At 49.3% G+C, this 16,122-nt stretch overlaps 2 protein-coding genes across 2 annotated transcripts; one reads left to right on the forward strand and one right to left on the reverse strand.

Annotated features, from left to right (window-relative positions):
- Positions 1-3,643: 3,643 nt before the first annotated feature.
- On the reverse strand, positions 3,644-5,295 carry LOC147244657 (migration and invasion enhancer 1-like). The gene is made up of 4 exons (XM_086184714.1): positions 5,148-5,295; positions 4,864-4,961; positions 4,672-4,748; positions 3,644-4,478 (listed from the first exon to the last, which is right to left on the reverse strand). Exons 1-4 carry the CDS (start codon positions 5,174-5,176, stop codon positions 4,395-4,397), a joined length of 288 nt encoding a protein of 95 aa, XP_086040840.1. The 5' UTR covers positions 5,177-5,295; the 3' UTR covers positions 3,644-4,394.
- A 1,427-nt stretch (positions 5,296-6,722) lies between these two features.
- On the forward strand, positions 6,723-12,857 carry LOC147244658 (uncharacterized). Its single transcript, XM_086185157.1, has 7 exons — positions 6,723-6,738; positions 7,772-7,858; positions 7,947-7,959; positions 8,288-8,997; positions 9,724-10,437; positions 10,870-11,517; positions 12,157-12,857. The coding sequence occupies exons 1-7, from the start codon at positions 6,723-6,725 to the stop codon at positions 12,855-12,857; spliced, it is 2,889 nt and encodes a 962-aa protein (XP_086041283.1).
- Positions 12,858-16,122: the final 3,265 nt, after the last annotated feature.

Consider the following 16,122-nt stretch of genomic DNA (forward strand, 5'->3'; position numbering starts at 1 on the left):
TGTCATTAAACGTGAAGAACCCGACAATGTTGGGATCTCGTGCGAGTTTCAGAGGCTCTGACATCGATCGTCGTCCGGCATTTTGGGCCTAGACGTAACACTGATAGGGGAGTCCAGGGTGAGAGGGGCCAGTTTTAATGTTCGATGATTTGACCACAAAATAAAAGTGCATTTTCTTTGAATAAAAGTTACTATAAATACAGGACGTTGTTGTGTGATTTACATTCGATGGTTTTAGGGTCGCGGGTCTCGTTTGGGGCTCTGACAACACGATGTGCAGCAATGTGGGAGTCAATTATTAGTTCTATTATTATCATTATTAGCCGCTTGATACCAATATAAACAAAACAAAATCAACACACTGGAGTTCATTTTGAAGTCTTTTCTGACTGTTGGCTCTGATCCACAATGATGCCAAAGGTCATGACCCGGTGTTCTCGCTCACGCTGCCTGAAATTAACATGAAATCACGTCTAAAACGTGTTTATTTCATCTAAGATGCAGGATTAAGAGCTCTCTCTCTGTGTGCTTCAGTTCAAGAGGAACTGAGTCACGTCAAGAACGCTTCTTTAATCTGCAGTCACATGACCACTCTTGTCTATAGTAACCAAATACTGGGGGTGGGTCACTTTAGCCACTAGTTCAGCTAACCCTGCTCTCCCCTATCTATCTTTTTCCTTTTGCCGTCAAACTCCCTGAGTGTGATTTGAGTCACCGTAGTCACGAGTTTGATGTCCAGGAGTTCTGGCGTTGGTGTCACGCGTCCTGAGACGACTGAGCTCGTGTGCCGCCGTCCTTCTACACTGCACTTGTTTTTGTTTGGTTTTGCAGTAAAAACATCCACCAGGTCAAGGATGATCCGAAAATAGTTTGATGCTCAAAGGTCAAAAGTCAAAGCAAGTGTGGTTTGAACTTCGGACGAGAGTGTATGCCTCCAGATGCGAGGCTGGCACAGTGACCTTTGACCTCTGAGCACCGGTTCATCCTTGGTCCCGGTGGACGTTTCTACCAAATTTGAGGAAGTTCTCTCAAGCGTACCGGAGAGGTTGTTGCCGAGAGTCCGGCCTCCTGGGTGAAACTGCTGGGACGGTCAATACAGCACAAACTGGACCGTTGGTGTGAGTGGGTTTGGAAGCTTTGCCTCTATGAAGACGGTCAGCACATAAAAGAACAAAGAGCGGGAAGAGCGACTGCTGAGGCTTCAACGCCGACACGACAGCGGCGGCCCCAGCAGCTCCAGGCTCCCGCTATCACGCACGCTAAAGGCTATCTGCTGGGGCCATGTGTCCCCAACCAGTACAGAGACACACCCAGTCTTCTAATAACCACTTCACCCCCCCCACACACACACACATCCTTGTACTTATATCTTTGTGAGGACTTTCATTGATGTAGTACATTCCCTAGCCCCTCACCCTAAACCTCACCATCTCAACTGACTGCCTGAACTTAACCTCCACCCCAACCTGACCCTGACCCTAACCTTGACCCGACGCCCTAACCAGAACCTGACCTTAACCTCGACCCTAACCCTAACCTGACCCTGATTCTAACCTCGACCCTAACACCAAGTCTTGACCTTCAAACGGCCCTTTGAAGAAGTGAGGACCTGCTAAAATGTCCTCACTGTGTTGGTTAAGTACGTGTTCTAGTCCTCACTATGTAGCAAGTACAAGAACACACACACACACACACACACACACACACACACACACACACACAGGTGGACTGATCCCTTGTACTGTGCATGTGGCCTCACTGGAATGGATCTGACACTAAATGGAACGCGACCAGTAACACCTGCTGGGACGTATCGGCTCCGTCAGTGGGTCATGTGATATCCTGACTTTAAAAAAAAGAAGAAAGTTGAAGGACATGATCCCGCAATCATTTTGTACATTTTTCATGTTTGGCTCAGCGCATCGAAGTAAAAATATCAAAACACCTCAAGTCTGCGTGTGCGTGTGTGTGCGTGTGTGTGTGTGCGTGCGTGTGTGTGTGTGTGTGTGTGTGTCTGCGCGCTCTTGGTTGGGAAAGTTCTGCAGTTCTGGTTCTTGTCCAATCACTCGAGGATTATCTTCTTTTTTATGGTCACAATCCAAAATTACAAAGAAAGACTTTTGGGATGCCGAGAAAAGGTTCTCATACGGTTCTCCGTGGGTCACATAAAAATGTTCCCCTCAGGAAATTTAAAGAGGAAAAAAAAATCAGCTGAAAATTGTACATTCCTACTGAGAACCTGTGGTAGAACCTCCCCACTGAGGATTTTATGTGGGAGCTGAACCAACGTGTGGATGGAGGTGGGGGGGTTGGGGGGGTGGGGGCGGGGGAGTGTATCAGCGCTAGAACAAGCGGGCTGACGAGGGTTATCACTGAGAACCAGAGCCCAGACTGCAGACCCACCTAGTCCCAGACCAGCACCCTCAGCTGCGCCGGCCCACAACAGCGCGCGCCAGCCACACGGAGGAAGTCGATTTAAACAGCAGGGCAAGTTCAGTTGATGATGCTGGTCATGTGACCCGTACTGTTCACATTGTATCTATAACCAGCCCCTTTGGTGACATCATCGATGATGTAGGCACGCTATTTTGGACATTTGAAGTCGTCCTGTTTGCTTCATTCAAAGATCAGACAGCAGCAGGCTGACGACGTCCGTCCGTTGAGTCTGGCGCCCCCTGCTGTCACAGCAAGGAGGGGCTGTTGAATGTCTTAGGTTTCTACATGAGAGAGCAAATCCTGGGAACTCGTGTCACGTTCTCTTGAGGTTCTCAACGTCCTGAACCTCTCCCTAACACAGGGATGTTCTTAAAACACCCTTTTCAGTTGTGAATGTTCTCTTGTTCGAGGTTCTTCTCTAAAGTGTTACATTTGGGTTATATGATGGTCCCGGATGTCGAGAAAACGTTCCCATGTGGTTCTCTACAGGTCATATAAAAGCATTCCCTTATGGAGTTTAAGGAAGAGCAAATTATTTCCAACAAGAAATCACAAATTCCCAGTACCTTGTGGGAACGTTCCCACAAGGGAGGCCATGAGGTGGGATAACAGGAGCACCTGCAGAACAGTTACTGCGGAACGTTCCCTTACATTACATGACCAAGTACCTCCAAGAGGAGGGAAGTTGTTTTACAGACATTTGGTGAACATTCAGAATGCGAGGGGTTGTTCCCCTCTACGTTCCCAGAACTCGAGTGTGACGTTACAGGAACCTTTCAGGAAACAACCTCTTCTTCTTTGCATCACATTCCCAGAATGTGATCACAACTTTAAAGTGTGAGGAACTTCCAACAGGAGAGCTCATGGGAACGTTCTATTTATCGTTGTTTTTACTGTTTTAAATGTACGGCACCCGGAGGAGCGCGGGTCCTTTTAGCTCACCTGAACATGAACAAGGTGTTCTGCAACCTCTCGACAGCCTGCTTGTGAAGACGAGAGCATGTTTTTGCCGACAGAGTGAATATAGAGACTTTTGTGGTTCTCTGTATGGAACGCGGGCGTTTGGAGCGTTCAGAAGGTGACGTGTGGGCGGGACGTCCCCGCTGCCCCACAACACCCAGAACCTGACAAGCACAGAACCTGCCTGGGACTTGAGGAGGCCGCGCTGCCCTTCTGGTCGATGGGAATCACTGACTCACAACAGCACTTTAACAAGCAAGAACTTTTATTCAAACAGAAAAGTTGTTAACATCGAGTAAACCATGAGGATGTGGATCCGGCAGAGAGAGAGAGAGAGAGAGAGAGAAAAGAAAGAAAGACAGGAAAAGGCTTAAAGTGCTGCTGATGACGTCGCTGTCGTGCCGCACCAGTTCAGTGAGGCGGCCATGATGGAAACTAGGACGAACGGATTCAGACGCGTCTTGAGCTGGCAGCACCCAAAGTAAAGCTGCGCACAATGGGAACGCTCTAGAACATTCCAGTTTGATCCAGAGAACCGCGCCGCCATCCTTTAAACCGTTAACCTGAGCATTAAGTTAGAGAACGGTAGGCAGCCAGGAATCCCTTTGTGTTCTGAACTACTTTACTGACCTTGGATTCACTGAAACTTAGGAAACGCATGTAAGGTGAGAGCGTCAGACTTGGAGGGAGGGAGAGAAAGAGAAGATGATCATGCCGATGGTGTGGAGAGAATCAAATCAAGCTGGAGGGGGATTTCCTTGCTTCAACCCTGCGGGTGCGTTCCTCTCCCAGTCTCTGCTCTTAGAGGTGGGAATCCCAGGAATGAGGTCATCATACCGTAACCTTTTACATTTTTAGCTACAGTGGTCATACACAGCCTGGAGCTCCACGCTGAGAGCAGAGAGGGGAGCTGGAAGGTGGGTCAGGCAGTCGCTGTCTGCATCAGAGGCGGGGGCTGTTGGTCAGGTAGCGTCTCTGGCAGCAGCGGCGCGTCATGACTACATGATGACACACGGCGCGCGACACCTGGTGATCTTCTGCAGCGGTTTCCCGTCGTGAGCAGCCTGGACGGCATCCATGATCTGCAGCGGAAGAAATGAACACTAATTATTCACATTTCAGCAGGACAGTTGATGAGCGTCATGCGTGTGCGTCACCACACAAGAAAGTCCCAAGTACATGTCTCCGTTTCCATGACCACATATTCTCTGAAACATGCGTTTACATGTGACTAAACAAACCGAATTCACATCCAGATCCGCCAGCGTTACTCACATCTTCCTCATGCGGGAAGCCTCCGGTCTCAAACTTGGAGAAGACCAGCACGCCGTTGATGTTTACCTCAAAGCTGCCTGCAGAGGAGGAGGAGGTGGAGTCAAGCGTTACTTTCGATTTCACAAACAGCAGAGGAACAACAACGATCAGGGGAGGAGGAAATCAAGTGTCGTCACCTGAGTTACTACTTACTTCTTCTTCCCACGAAGCCTGAAACCTCCGCCTCGGGAAACTCGCCCTTGACAACCCGGGCGAGCTCCTGATAGCGGGGTTCGTACCCTCATGCCCCGCTGGAAGTAGAATATACGTGTATATTAAATATTAAAAAGCAAGACACTCCGTGTTAGCTACTTCCTGCTCAGGCTTAGCTGCCGGCTAACGGCAGCTGCATGATTATCTAACAAGGAGTTACAGCAAACACAAACACAGCTAAGCATGTGTATAATATTTAAAACAATAAAATATAACTGACGCACCAGTATTCTACTTTAATTATTATCCCCATGGTTGTTGTTTTGTTATTTATCCAGCGATGTCACCGACGCCTTGCGGACCAGTCGCCTGCTAGCTAGCAACATGTGTAAGCAGGGTAGCGGGGCGGTGTTTAAGTACCAGTCCGTCAAGACAGCTTCAAACAGGCCGACCGGAACCAAACACTTCTCGCGTTCACTTGCAACACAAACCAAACTTTGTCACTTTTAAGCACCGGGGTTATTTCGTTGTTGAGCTGTCCGTTCATTTTTTTAAGCATATTTAGCTAAGTGTTAGCTTGCTAACTTTCCAAATAGTGTCACTTTGTTTGAGGCGGACAGTACATTATTACTTTAACAAGACGACTTATTAAAAACAAACGATTTACTAAACTGAAAGTCCCAGGGTTGAAACTTCATAAGTAAAGAAATGAAGTCAAAAAATTTTAAAGTTACATCACCACTGTGCCTTCAAAAATTCAAATTTGAATTTAAAACAATTATTTAACATTGAAAATAGAAAAAAATTATCTTAAGCACATGATATTAAGATTTTAAACTTACTGAATTACTACCGACCAGTTTGCATTAATTCGTATGCTCTTATTTTGAAAGGCACCGGAAGCACATTTTTGTCCTTCTCGGGAGAAGCGCATCGTCAAGCCCTCTCCCTATTATCCGGGTCTGTACCACTTCTGACTTCTTCTGTTCCGTCGTGTACGGTGATAATTGATTCTCAGTTCAGTCTCGCCACCATTTTAAGTTCGTGACAATAATTAAAGTGTAAATTTCGCGATTTACTTCCGGTTGTGGGATTTTTGTGAGAAAAATACATACAAATAAAAAATATCTCAATAAAGCATTTTCAGGGCAAAAGACATTATCCAGCAAAGGTGTGTAAATGACATGGAGAACTGAATAAAAATGATTGATGCATCTGAGTTGTCACTGACAGCTGGCAGGGGAACCACGGTGTTTTAGAGCTGTGGCTAAAAAGCCTTAACAAGAGATAATTCAATCATGGAGGGTTTGGCTTTGCCTGATGTTTGCGGGTATTGTTTTCACCACGTGAGAGAGAGAGAGAGAGAGAGAGAGAGTGTGTGTGTGTGTGTGTGTGTGTGTGTGTGTGTGTGTGTGTGTGTGTGTGTGTGTGTGTGACCATTACAAAACAGACACATGACAAGTAGAAAACTTTAACAGTGTTTTACAACTCTGCCTTTCTGTGGGCTGAGACTGAAATGAGAAAACGGATGTGGGTCAGGTGGGGGGGAGGTCTGAACAAGTACAAACACTCTTCAGTCAAGTAGAAGTATACATACTTGTGTCAGGTCAAGACTGTGCCAGGTAAAAGTAAAAGTACTGAGTCAAACTCTTTTCCCGAGTGGCTCTCAAATGTACTCAGAGGAGGAAGTGTAGCTCTTTGAAGAGCATTTCTGCAGGTTTTTATGGGCAATAAGCTAAACAAACCTTTTTTATAATATAAGATATTATAAGATACATAATATGGTATATGATATGATATAGTATGATACGATACCATACAATATGATATAGAATATTGAACCTGAAAATGTCCCTCGGATGCGTAAGCAGGAAGGTGAGTGTCATGACACAGCAAGATTGTCTTTGTTGTGTGTTGTTGTCCAGTCCTGATGCTAAATGATGCAACACAAAAGTGGCGGCGAACTCTCGGCCTCTGACTCCTTTCATGCTCGCGCCCTGACTCAACACGGGGTCGGCGTGTGTGTCTGTCCTGGAAGTGAAGCCTCATATTTGGGTTTTGCATGAAGGAACAGACGAACGCTGCACTGTGGAGCAAATATCACTTCCCGTGTCCACCAGGTGGCACCAGAGACCACGCCTACTATACATGATGTCACTGTACATCTGGTGAAGACAGCGCAGTACCGCTGGGGTGTTCGCTCCATCAGACCAACACCAGTGAAAACATGAACTCCATATCCAGGGTCCTGGGCTTGGACCGTCCCAGACTGCTGATATCCCAGGTGCTGCTGGAGGGGGCTGCAGACCTGAAGAGGCTCCAGCTGCTCACGTCCCCGTCTGTCCATCAGTCTCTCCTCCTTTCTCTCCCTCTTTATCTCTGTCCCTCTCTTTCCTTCTGTCTCTCTGTCCTCCTCCATTCTCTGTCTTTGTCTCTGTCCATCAGTCTCTCTTCCTTTCTCTCTCTCTTTATCTCTGTCCCTCTTTCCTTCTGTCTCTCTGTCTTCCTCCATTCTCTGTCTCTGTCCTGCTCTCCTGCGCTCTCTCCGTCCCCACTGATCCTGGATCTGCTCCACCTTCCTGCTGGTAAAGGAAGGTTCTCCTGGCTGCTGTTGCAGGATGTGCTGCTGATGGAGAATTGTTGGGTGGAGGTTCATTGAAGGAGGGAGGTGCTGGACCTGCTCTCCTTGGACAGAGTCAGGACAGAACTTTGGTTGGGGTTTGGTGCCGTAAAAACAAAACTGACTTGGCTTCATTTGAGTGTCTGTGCAGGTGGACTGTTGACCTCACAGGTGCTCTCCTGCTGCAGGAGTGCGTGACGACTCATCACGGCGACCTTCAGACTCATAAACACATAAAACACAAATGCCTGTTCCTGCTCCTTCGGCGCTCCTTCACGTGTTCCTCAGGGAACGCAGACGTGTCCAGAGATCCACGTCCTGCTCACGCGTTTGATGGCACAGAATGTGAGATGGCCACCAGCGCGCTGCCGGCAGGTAAGTTTGACTTTAAAACTATTTTCCCAACATCAGTGGAGTCGTTTCACAGCAGCAGCTGTGTTTCTGTGCGCGCGGGCGGGTGCAGCGACAAACCTGCTGTAGGTGAGAGGCTGAAGGCCGTGGTGGCCACCAGGAACGCTTGAGTTTTAAGAACTTTAAGTTTGGCCAACTGGTAAATGTTTGGGTGAATGAGTGGAAGCGAGCGATTTGGCCCAACTCTTAACTTTCTTCAAAGTTAAGAAATTGCATTTAAAAATACAAAAAAAGTCTAGTTGGGTAATTTTTCTTGACATTTTGAGTTTTCTAAACTTCTCATGTTGAGACGGGTGGTTGTCCTGACTTGATTTTGGTGTTTTCCTCTCAAAATGGGAGGGAACTCATGAATTGGGGCAGCGGTGTGGTTTAGCGATGCAGAGTTTGAGTCAGAAGCCGTCTCTCTCTGGTCCTAGTGGACGGCTGGAGGTCCTCACAGCTGAAGATCGTTCTTCTGGGAGGCAGGAACTCTGGAAAGAGTTGCCTGGGTAACCTGATCCTGGGGAAGGAGGAGTTCGTCACCAAGGAACGGACCTCCTGCTCCCGGAGGTTGGGTTTGGTGGGCGGGCGCTGGCTCACGGTGGTGGACACCCCCGGCTGGTGGTGCGACGCCAGCGCTCGGGACACGCCGGCGCTGGTGAAGGGGGAGATCCTCAGCAGCGTCCCTCTGTGCTCCCCGGGCCCGGATGTGTTTCTGATCACGGTCAAGGCGAGCTCCGCCTTCTCAGAGAGGCGTCGCAGGGTGGCGGAGGAACACGTGGCGCTGCTGGGTGAGGCGGCGTGGAGTCGCTGCATCCTTGTTTTTACCTCAGCTGCCAGGTCGGAGCGAAGGGAGGCGGAGGAGCTGGCGGAGGCGGGGGGAGAGGCCCTCGGCTGGCTCCTGGAGAAGTGCAGTCAGAGATATCACAGCGTTAACCTGAGTGATGACAGTGACGTCACGCCGCTGCTGGCGACGATCCAGAGACTTGTCACTCAAAATGGAAACCGGGTGTTTGAAATGGAGGAAAACAGGGTTCAGGCGATTGCAGAGGAGAAGCGAGGAGCGGAGGAGAGAGCTCAGAGGAGGTTCACCAGGATGAAGGAGCACAGATCAGCTGCACGGGGTACACAACACACACACACACACACACACACACACACACACACACACACACACACACACACACACAAACAATATACAGACACAACACGCCATACACACAACACACACACAACACGTTGCACACACACTCAACACACTCAACACACACACACACTCAACACACGCCACACACACTACTGAGGACTAGCGATCCCTACTGACCTTTGACCCCAGCCCGTTTGTTCAGTAGTTAATGCTGGCTGATCTTTCCAAAGCGTCTCACTGTGCAAAAACAGACGAGAGCCCATCTTAAAGGATATAAACACATAAATACAAAATAAAGTGAATAATAAACACGTGATGTAAATTTAGAAAAAGAAATTCTAAAAGTAAATAAAAAATAAAATAAACAATTGTGAAAGGCCGTTAATATTAAAGGACCAAAATATGCATTGAGATGGAAGCGCTAGATGTGTTTAACCTGTAAATCAGTGCCTCACAAAATGTTGATAATAGGAATTAAAATAATAAGTATTAACAAACATAACAGGGTCTTCGACTGAAGTACCTTCAGGCTCAGGTCCTAATTATACAATATAGATTAAAAAAAACTATTTTTGATGTAAAAAAAACTTGAATTAAAAATACTAAATGTTCAATAAATAAATCAAACAAATCTAAATAACAAATAACCAGATTACTGAGATTTTTCTAGCCGCTAAATGAACGTCTGCTCTTCGCGCTCCAGGGAAGTTGCGTCCGGTCACCAACATCAGGATGGTGCTGGTGGGCTCCAGGGGTTCTGGGAAGACCTCGGTCCTGAACACCATCCTGGGCAGAGAGAACCGCCAGCAGCCGCCAGGTCGAACGTCTCGCTGCCAGGCTGCAGAAGGGGTTGTGTTCGGGAGGCAGCTGACGGTGGTGGACACGCCGGGCTGGTGGAGGAACTACTTCAGTGAGGAGACCCCCGTCTTTGACCGCAGGGAGATCCGGCTCAGCTTGTCTCTGTGTCCCCCGGGTCCTCATGTGGTCCTGCTAGTGATCCGCGTGGACCGAGCCTTCACGGAGACAAACAGCAGGGCGGTGGAGGAACACGTCCAGCTGATCGGCGACCGCATCTGGAGTCGCGTCATCGTGGTGTTCAGTTTCGGGGACTGGCTGGCAGACACCACCACCGAGCTCTACGTGGAGGCTGAAGGGGAACCTCTGCACCGCATCGTGGACAGATGCTGCAACAGGTACCATGTTCTGAACAACAAAACCAAAGGGGACGGGTTCCAGGTGAGGGAGCTGATAGGGAAGATTGAAGAAATGGTGGCCGGCTTGGACGGCGCCTGGCACTGTGGGATGGAACAGAATCAGCAGGAGGATTTGGAGGGGATGAAGAGGAGGGAGGAAGGCAGAGCCGAGGAGAGGCTGCTGAAGAAGACGAGGCAGAGACTGGTGGCGAGGTCACAGCTGGGTGAGTCCTGAGAACCTTGAGGGGAGGGGCTGGTCACGAATACTGATTAGCCGTTACATTTGGCGTTACATTGCCACCAGAGCTGATGAGCAGGACTGCTGCTGATGGGACTTTGAAGGGAGTTTAACAAAACCAAAGAGCTTTTATGCCTCCATCCGCTTGACCTTTGACACCAGAATCTTTCCAGGTCATCCATTCGTCCTCGTGGACGGTTGGAGACCGGGACGGATGAGGATGCAGATCATAAGAATCAGATGGTTCAGGTTTTTGTTAACAAATATAAAAATATAAATCAATGATTGATTGGGGAAACAGAAGGATTGGAGCAAGTTTCACTACTCACAGGTTTCATATGTTGTCATTGATTCTGTTTCAAACTTTGGACTCTGACTGAAGGTTCTGCTTGTCCATGTTGAACTGAATGTCTTTCAGAGAAGCTCGGTTCTCTCCCAGAACTGAGACTGGTTCTTATTGGTGGCAGTAAAACAGGCAAGAGCAGCTGCGGGAACAGCATCCTGAGCAGGGAAGGCTTCCACAGCCGAGCCGCCTCCTGCGCCCAAGAACAAACCAGAATAAACAACAAATACGTGACAGTCGTGGACACGCCGAGCTGCTTCCATGTGACCTCGGAGCTCCTGACGCCTCCGTCCTCCACCGCCCTTCTCCTGGTTGTCAACATCAGCTCCTCATTCAACATCTCAAACCTGGAAGCCCTGGAGAGGCAGCTGGAGACAGCAGGAGGTCTGGCCTGGACCAGATCTTTGGTCCTCTTCAGCTACGGAGACTGGCTGGGTGACACCGGCGTGGAGCAGAGGATTGAGAGCGAGGGGGGGGCGCTGCAGAGGCTGGTTAACAGGTGTGGGAACCGATACCACGTCCTGGACAACAAACACCGGGGGGACGGGACCCAGGTTAGCCAGCTGATGGAGCTGATAGAGGAGATGCTGGTGGGAGAACGGCTCCAGGGAGTCGAGGACACGAGTTCCTCTTCAGAACCTGAGCGGCGTGTGGACACGGTGACGCTGCGCACAAAGGATTCCAGGACGCTGAGCAGCTGCAGACATCAGCGCCCCTGTGACTGTGAGTAACTCCGTTGCTGCCAAAACTGAAACCTGTTAGTGGCCATGTTGTTGAAACGCAGGACGGAACCAAGATCCCAGGGTTAAATATCAAGTAATAGAGTTGAAGAGCAACAGAACGTCTGCAAACAGAGCAGGAGAACATAAATGTTCTGCTGCGTCAGTAAGTAAGAGCTCTGCAGGAACCACTGGCTCTCTGCTTCCTAATCAGGTCAAAATTCTTCACGTTTAAAGAACATTTTAACCTCAGTGACTCACAATATCTGCTAAAAGTAGTTGATTACTGACTGAAACCTGCCTGCTCCTTGGGGAGCTCATCCAGGAGTTTCCTCCTGAAGTGCTAGGAAATCTCTTGTACTTCCTGCAAATACGCAGAAACTTACGCTGACCAAGAGCACGAATGTAAACAGGAAGTAGGCGTGGAGAACAACTCCATGTTTACGAGCAGCGATGCTGCAGCAGGATCTCAGTTACTGAGAATAAGCAACCGAAACATGCGAAGTTCACAGCAAGTAGCAAACACAACAATCAGGGTGCAGCTCGGTGGTGGTGGGGGGGTATGTTAGCGGAGGTGGGGGCCGTCCTTGTTTGGAAGGTTTATGGCTCACGTGTAATGACATCCGTGTTGTTTGCTTCACAGTGAGCGTCGCTCCCTCTGCTCGACCACCACTGACCTCCTCCGAGGTTACTAGGGATGATGCTCAAGTCGTGGCTCTGCCAGCAGGGCGAGGGCGGCCTGCTCTCCACAGAGGTCGCCTCATGTCCTGCCTAGTGTCTCTTCTCTCTGGTACAGAGGGTCTGAGGTGCACTGCAACGAGACCGCCGAGGTTGGCCGTAAATCTGCCCGTCTGGCACCGGATCCATGATCCTCTCAGCCTCTCGCCCGCTGGCTGGTTCTCGTACCGACATCCAACGACGGTTCTACCTCAAGCACCACATGCCAGCGATGTGCATTCCCTCTCCCGTCCCACTCAGACGGCACAAACCCTTGGGAGGCCGACCGGGTCTGGAGGCCTGCAGGCCGCGATGGAGCAGTGGGGCGACGACAGCCTGGAGGAACTGGAAGCCTTCATTGACGTGTACTTTGAGACGGCGTTGGAACAAGCGGCGTGGTCATTTGAGCCAGCTGAACCCAACTGTCCTTCCGCAGAACAGCACGTCCTGGCCAGGGAGGCTGGAGAGGAGGTTCTCTTATCCATCGACAGAAAACTGTCTAAACTGGACCTCCTTGAGGAGATGAGGGTGGATCTGGAGGAGCTGAGGAGGACTTTGGAGAGCAGCTTGAAAGCCATACAGGAGCTCAGAGACAAAGGAAAACAAGATGCTAACAGTACACGTTGATGCAGTTGCTGCTGTTTGAATGCAACATGCTTTTGATGTCAAGAGCTTATAAAATATCGCCTCTTGTTCTCCGGGCATCGGTTAGTGATGATACATGTCCACAAGGGGGAGCTCTTGTATAGGCTGCTCTCAATGACGTCTGCTGCTCCATCTGTCAGGTTATTTAGTATAAAGTCTGGAAATAAATGACTTAATGTGAGTTTCATGATCGTGCTATGCAGCATGTGGACGGCCCTGCAGTGAACACAACACATTTACTTCTTTTCTTCACACTGAACAACTTTAACTACACTCCCCAAAGGAGGTGGACTCCTGACCTTTGCACTTGAACGTGTAAATATCTCCAGATTGATTGTCTGCCTTTGTTATTTGTTTGAACCTGTTGTCAGGCGGGTTTCCAGCCAGCTTTGTGTTGCTGAAAGGTTTTCCTTATTTTTCCTCTGTCTTCTTTGCATATGCAGAGTAGCGAAGATATTAGAACCACACTTGAAGTTAATTCAGCCCAGCAGAACAGCGTCACACACATTCACAACATAACCAGAGACAAATGTCTTGTCAGAGGACATGTTTGTATCCAGGCAGTGTCACAAGCGTCTCCTACAAGTAGAGCACAGTGTCCAATTACATTTAGCAGGATTTTTTTTTCCGAAAATGCATGTTGAGGTGGACAGAAAAGACAAGAGCCCCAGTGAGATTTTGTGAGGCATCAGGGAAGTGGCACTCTTGTAAGAACATTCCTGAGAAAGAGTGAAAGACCTATGTGCACCCCCACCCCCCACCACCACCAACAAAACCCTCACCTCCAGGAATCTGAGAGATTAAAAACAGGAAGTCAATCGGTCCACTTTCTCTGTGGCGAGTGTGCGGGACTCCCATTCAGAGCCTCCTTTGTAGAATTTATCAAGAGCGTTTGAGTGAGTGAGTCACACAGAGACGCTACAACCACAGAATACTGAGGCTAATCGAGCTCCAGCAGAGTAAAGGACCTCTGCTGTCAATGCTGATTGTAGAAACCTTTTGAATAAAAATATACAGGCATGCCGGGCAGCTTGGCTCAGAGGTAGAGTGGCTGTCTAGCACCTGAAGGGTCGCTGGTTCAATCCCCTCTTCCCCCGGTGACCATGTCCAAGTGTCCTTGAGCAAGATACTGAACCCCTCATTGCTCCTGATCGCCCTGTGATGGACTGGTGACCTGTCCAGGGTGAACCCGCCTCTCACCCAATGTCAGCTGGGAGAGGCTCCACCCCCACGACCCTTAACAGATGAGCAGTATAGAGAATGGATGGATGGATGGTAACGCCATGCAGGTGTGATATCTGGATCAAATCATATCGGCTTCATTGAAAAGTTCATCTCTGTTCTCCTGCTCCCTTTTATTAAAGCTGCTGCATGCGACTCTGCAGCCGTTGGTTCCAGATTTTGGTGAAAATGTCAAAATGTTTGTCCTCAATAACCAAACATGTCAGTTGATCTGAACACAACCTGCGCACCTGACATTTAAAGCGATATTTCACTCAAAAAGTGTAAAACCTGGAAAAAGAAAGTTAGTATTGTTGAGCTCTCGGTTCCCTTGAAAGGGTTTGTGAGTCCTGAAGACGTGGGTTTGCTAACAAGGAGGTCATGGAGGTCAGCAAAGGTCATCAGGGTGAAACCAGAAGAAGCCTGAAGTTTAGTATACTTGCAGGATCAACTGTCGGTTTTGGAGACTGAGCGGACAAAGTATGCTAACCTGCCCATCCGCTACCATTCATTGTGCTCAGCTAACTAGTTTGAGTCTCAGGTCTCTCATTAGGCGTGGAGGACAGGAGGGTATACACTCGAGGGACTTGTTTCTAAAATAGTAGCAACATCCACTGGGACAACAGGGTTTCAGTGGTCAAAGGTGAAAGGTCAAGGTCACTGAGGCTGGCACACGTCACACAAGAACCCACCCATGTTGCCGTACCTGTAGTTTGTTTTAGCTCTTGTAGGAAGCTGCCGTTGACCCATGAGGAACCAAAAGAGGGAAACTGCTTCCTTGAGGGGCCTCCGTGGCCACGCCCACTCTGGCATCACGAAAACCTCCCTGTTGTTGATCACAGCTTTGACCCAAATACATTTCTTGGATCTCACGGCCAAGATCAGGCCTGATAATCCCAAATAGCCTGCATCTTAGCCTGGAAACACTTGTGAGCTCAGGGCCAGGTCCTGATGCTGGCCTTCCTTGTGGGCTGGAAAGGGTAGAAAGTTCATTCCTCCTGCTGAGGTCCACTGGTCTACACCGCCCAGACCCCCCCCCCCCCCCCGCACCCCGAGGGACAGCCTCCTATCAGAGCACGAGGGGAAGCGCAGGGTGGTTGATTCCTTTGAATCATCCCTTCCTCCTCCTTTCCCACCGAGAACAATAGCAGGCAGTGAAACGAGATACAGGGAGGCGAGTGGGGGGCCGGGCCAGTTGCTACGCTGTCCTGCTAATGGAGATGGATGTGGGCTCAGAATTGTCTCCTCCGCTACCGAGAGGGAAGATACATTTCTCCTGCGCTTCCTCCAGGCTGAAGAACTCCTCTAATGAGAGGGTAGGGCTGAACGCTCGTGATTTGATTTGGGAAACCGGCGGGCTGAAGAAGTGCAGAGAGAATGGGATGGTCGGGGGGGGGGCAAAAAGACACAGGTTTATCGAAAATGGGCTGAAAGAAAATGAGCGGCGGGAGAATGAGGTAGAGGAATGACATGTTGACAAGGAAGACAGATGATAAGACAGCAGGGGGAGGAGACTGGAGGCGTGATGTCGTTCAGGGAGGAGTAACGCAAGCAGAGGAAGGATGAGGATGAAGACTGACGGAGATAAACACACCATGATTGCCAACAAACCCTAAACGTGCTATCGTGCCTCTCCGAGTCGACTGCCTCCGTTCCTCTGCTGTGAGTCCAATGAATTTTGTTGAGTGCAGGAGGCTGTCAGCGAAACAGCGCCGCTGATGAGACGACACAGGAGAAGAAGGAACTCAGGGTGACGCTTCACCCAGAAACTCTACCGTGTCTTTCAAGCGCTCAGTGTTTTCAGCCCGACGATGCTTAATGTCCTGGACGACCTCCGCGGTCGTCTCTGGCCTCTTGTTAGCAAACGCTGCTTTTCAGACGCCGACAAAGTTCCAAAAGTCACAAGCGTGTGTGTTTACTGAACAAAGCATCGCAGACGTCTGAACAGCGGACGTTATCCCAGGCACCTCAGTGAAAAAAACAAAGTAATCGACTCGGCAGATGGGGGGAACCGGCTGTTTACGTG

This window comes from Aulostomus chinensis, chromosome 18 (genome assembly GCF_037954235.1).
Source record: "Aulostomus chinensis isolate RoL2024-O1b breed Wild chromosome 18, RoL_Achi_v1.0, whole genome shotgun sequence".
Taxonomy (NCBI): domain Eukaryota; kingdom Metazoa; phylum Chordata; class Actinopteri; order Syngnathiformes; family Aulostomidae; genus Aulostomus; species Aulostomus chinensis.

What these genes read in the sequence shown, in the direction of transcription:
- LOC147244658 (XM_086185157.1), top strand. An exon ending in GGTGGCGAGGTCACAGCTGG is followed by an intron (nt 10,438 to 10,869) that starts GTGAGTCCTGAG and finishes AATGTCTTTCAG; the next exon opens with AGAAGCTCGGTTCTCTCCCA. An exon ending in ACATCAGCGCCCCTGTGACT is followed by an intron (nt 11,518 to 12,156) that starts GTGAGTAACTCC and finishes TTTGCTTCACAG; the next exon opens with TGAGCGTCGCTCCCTCTGCT.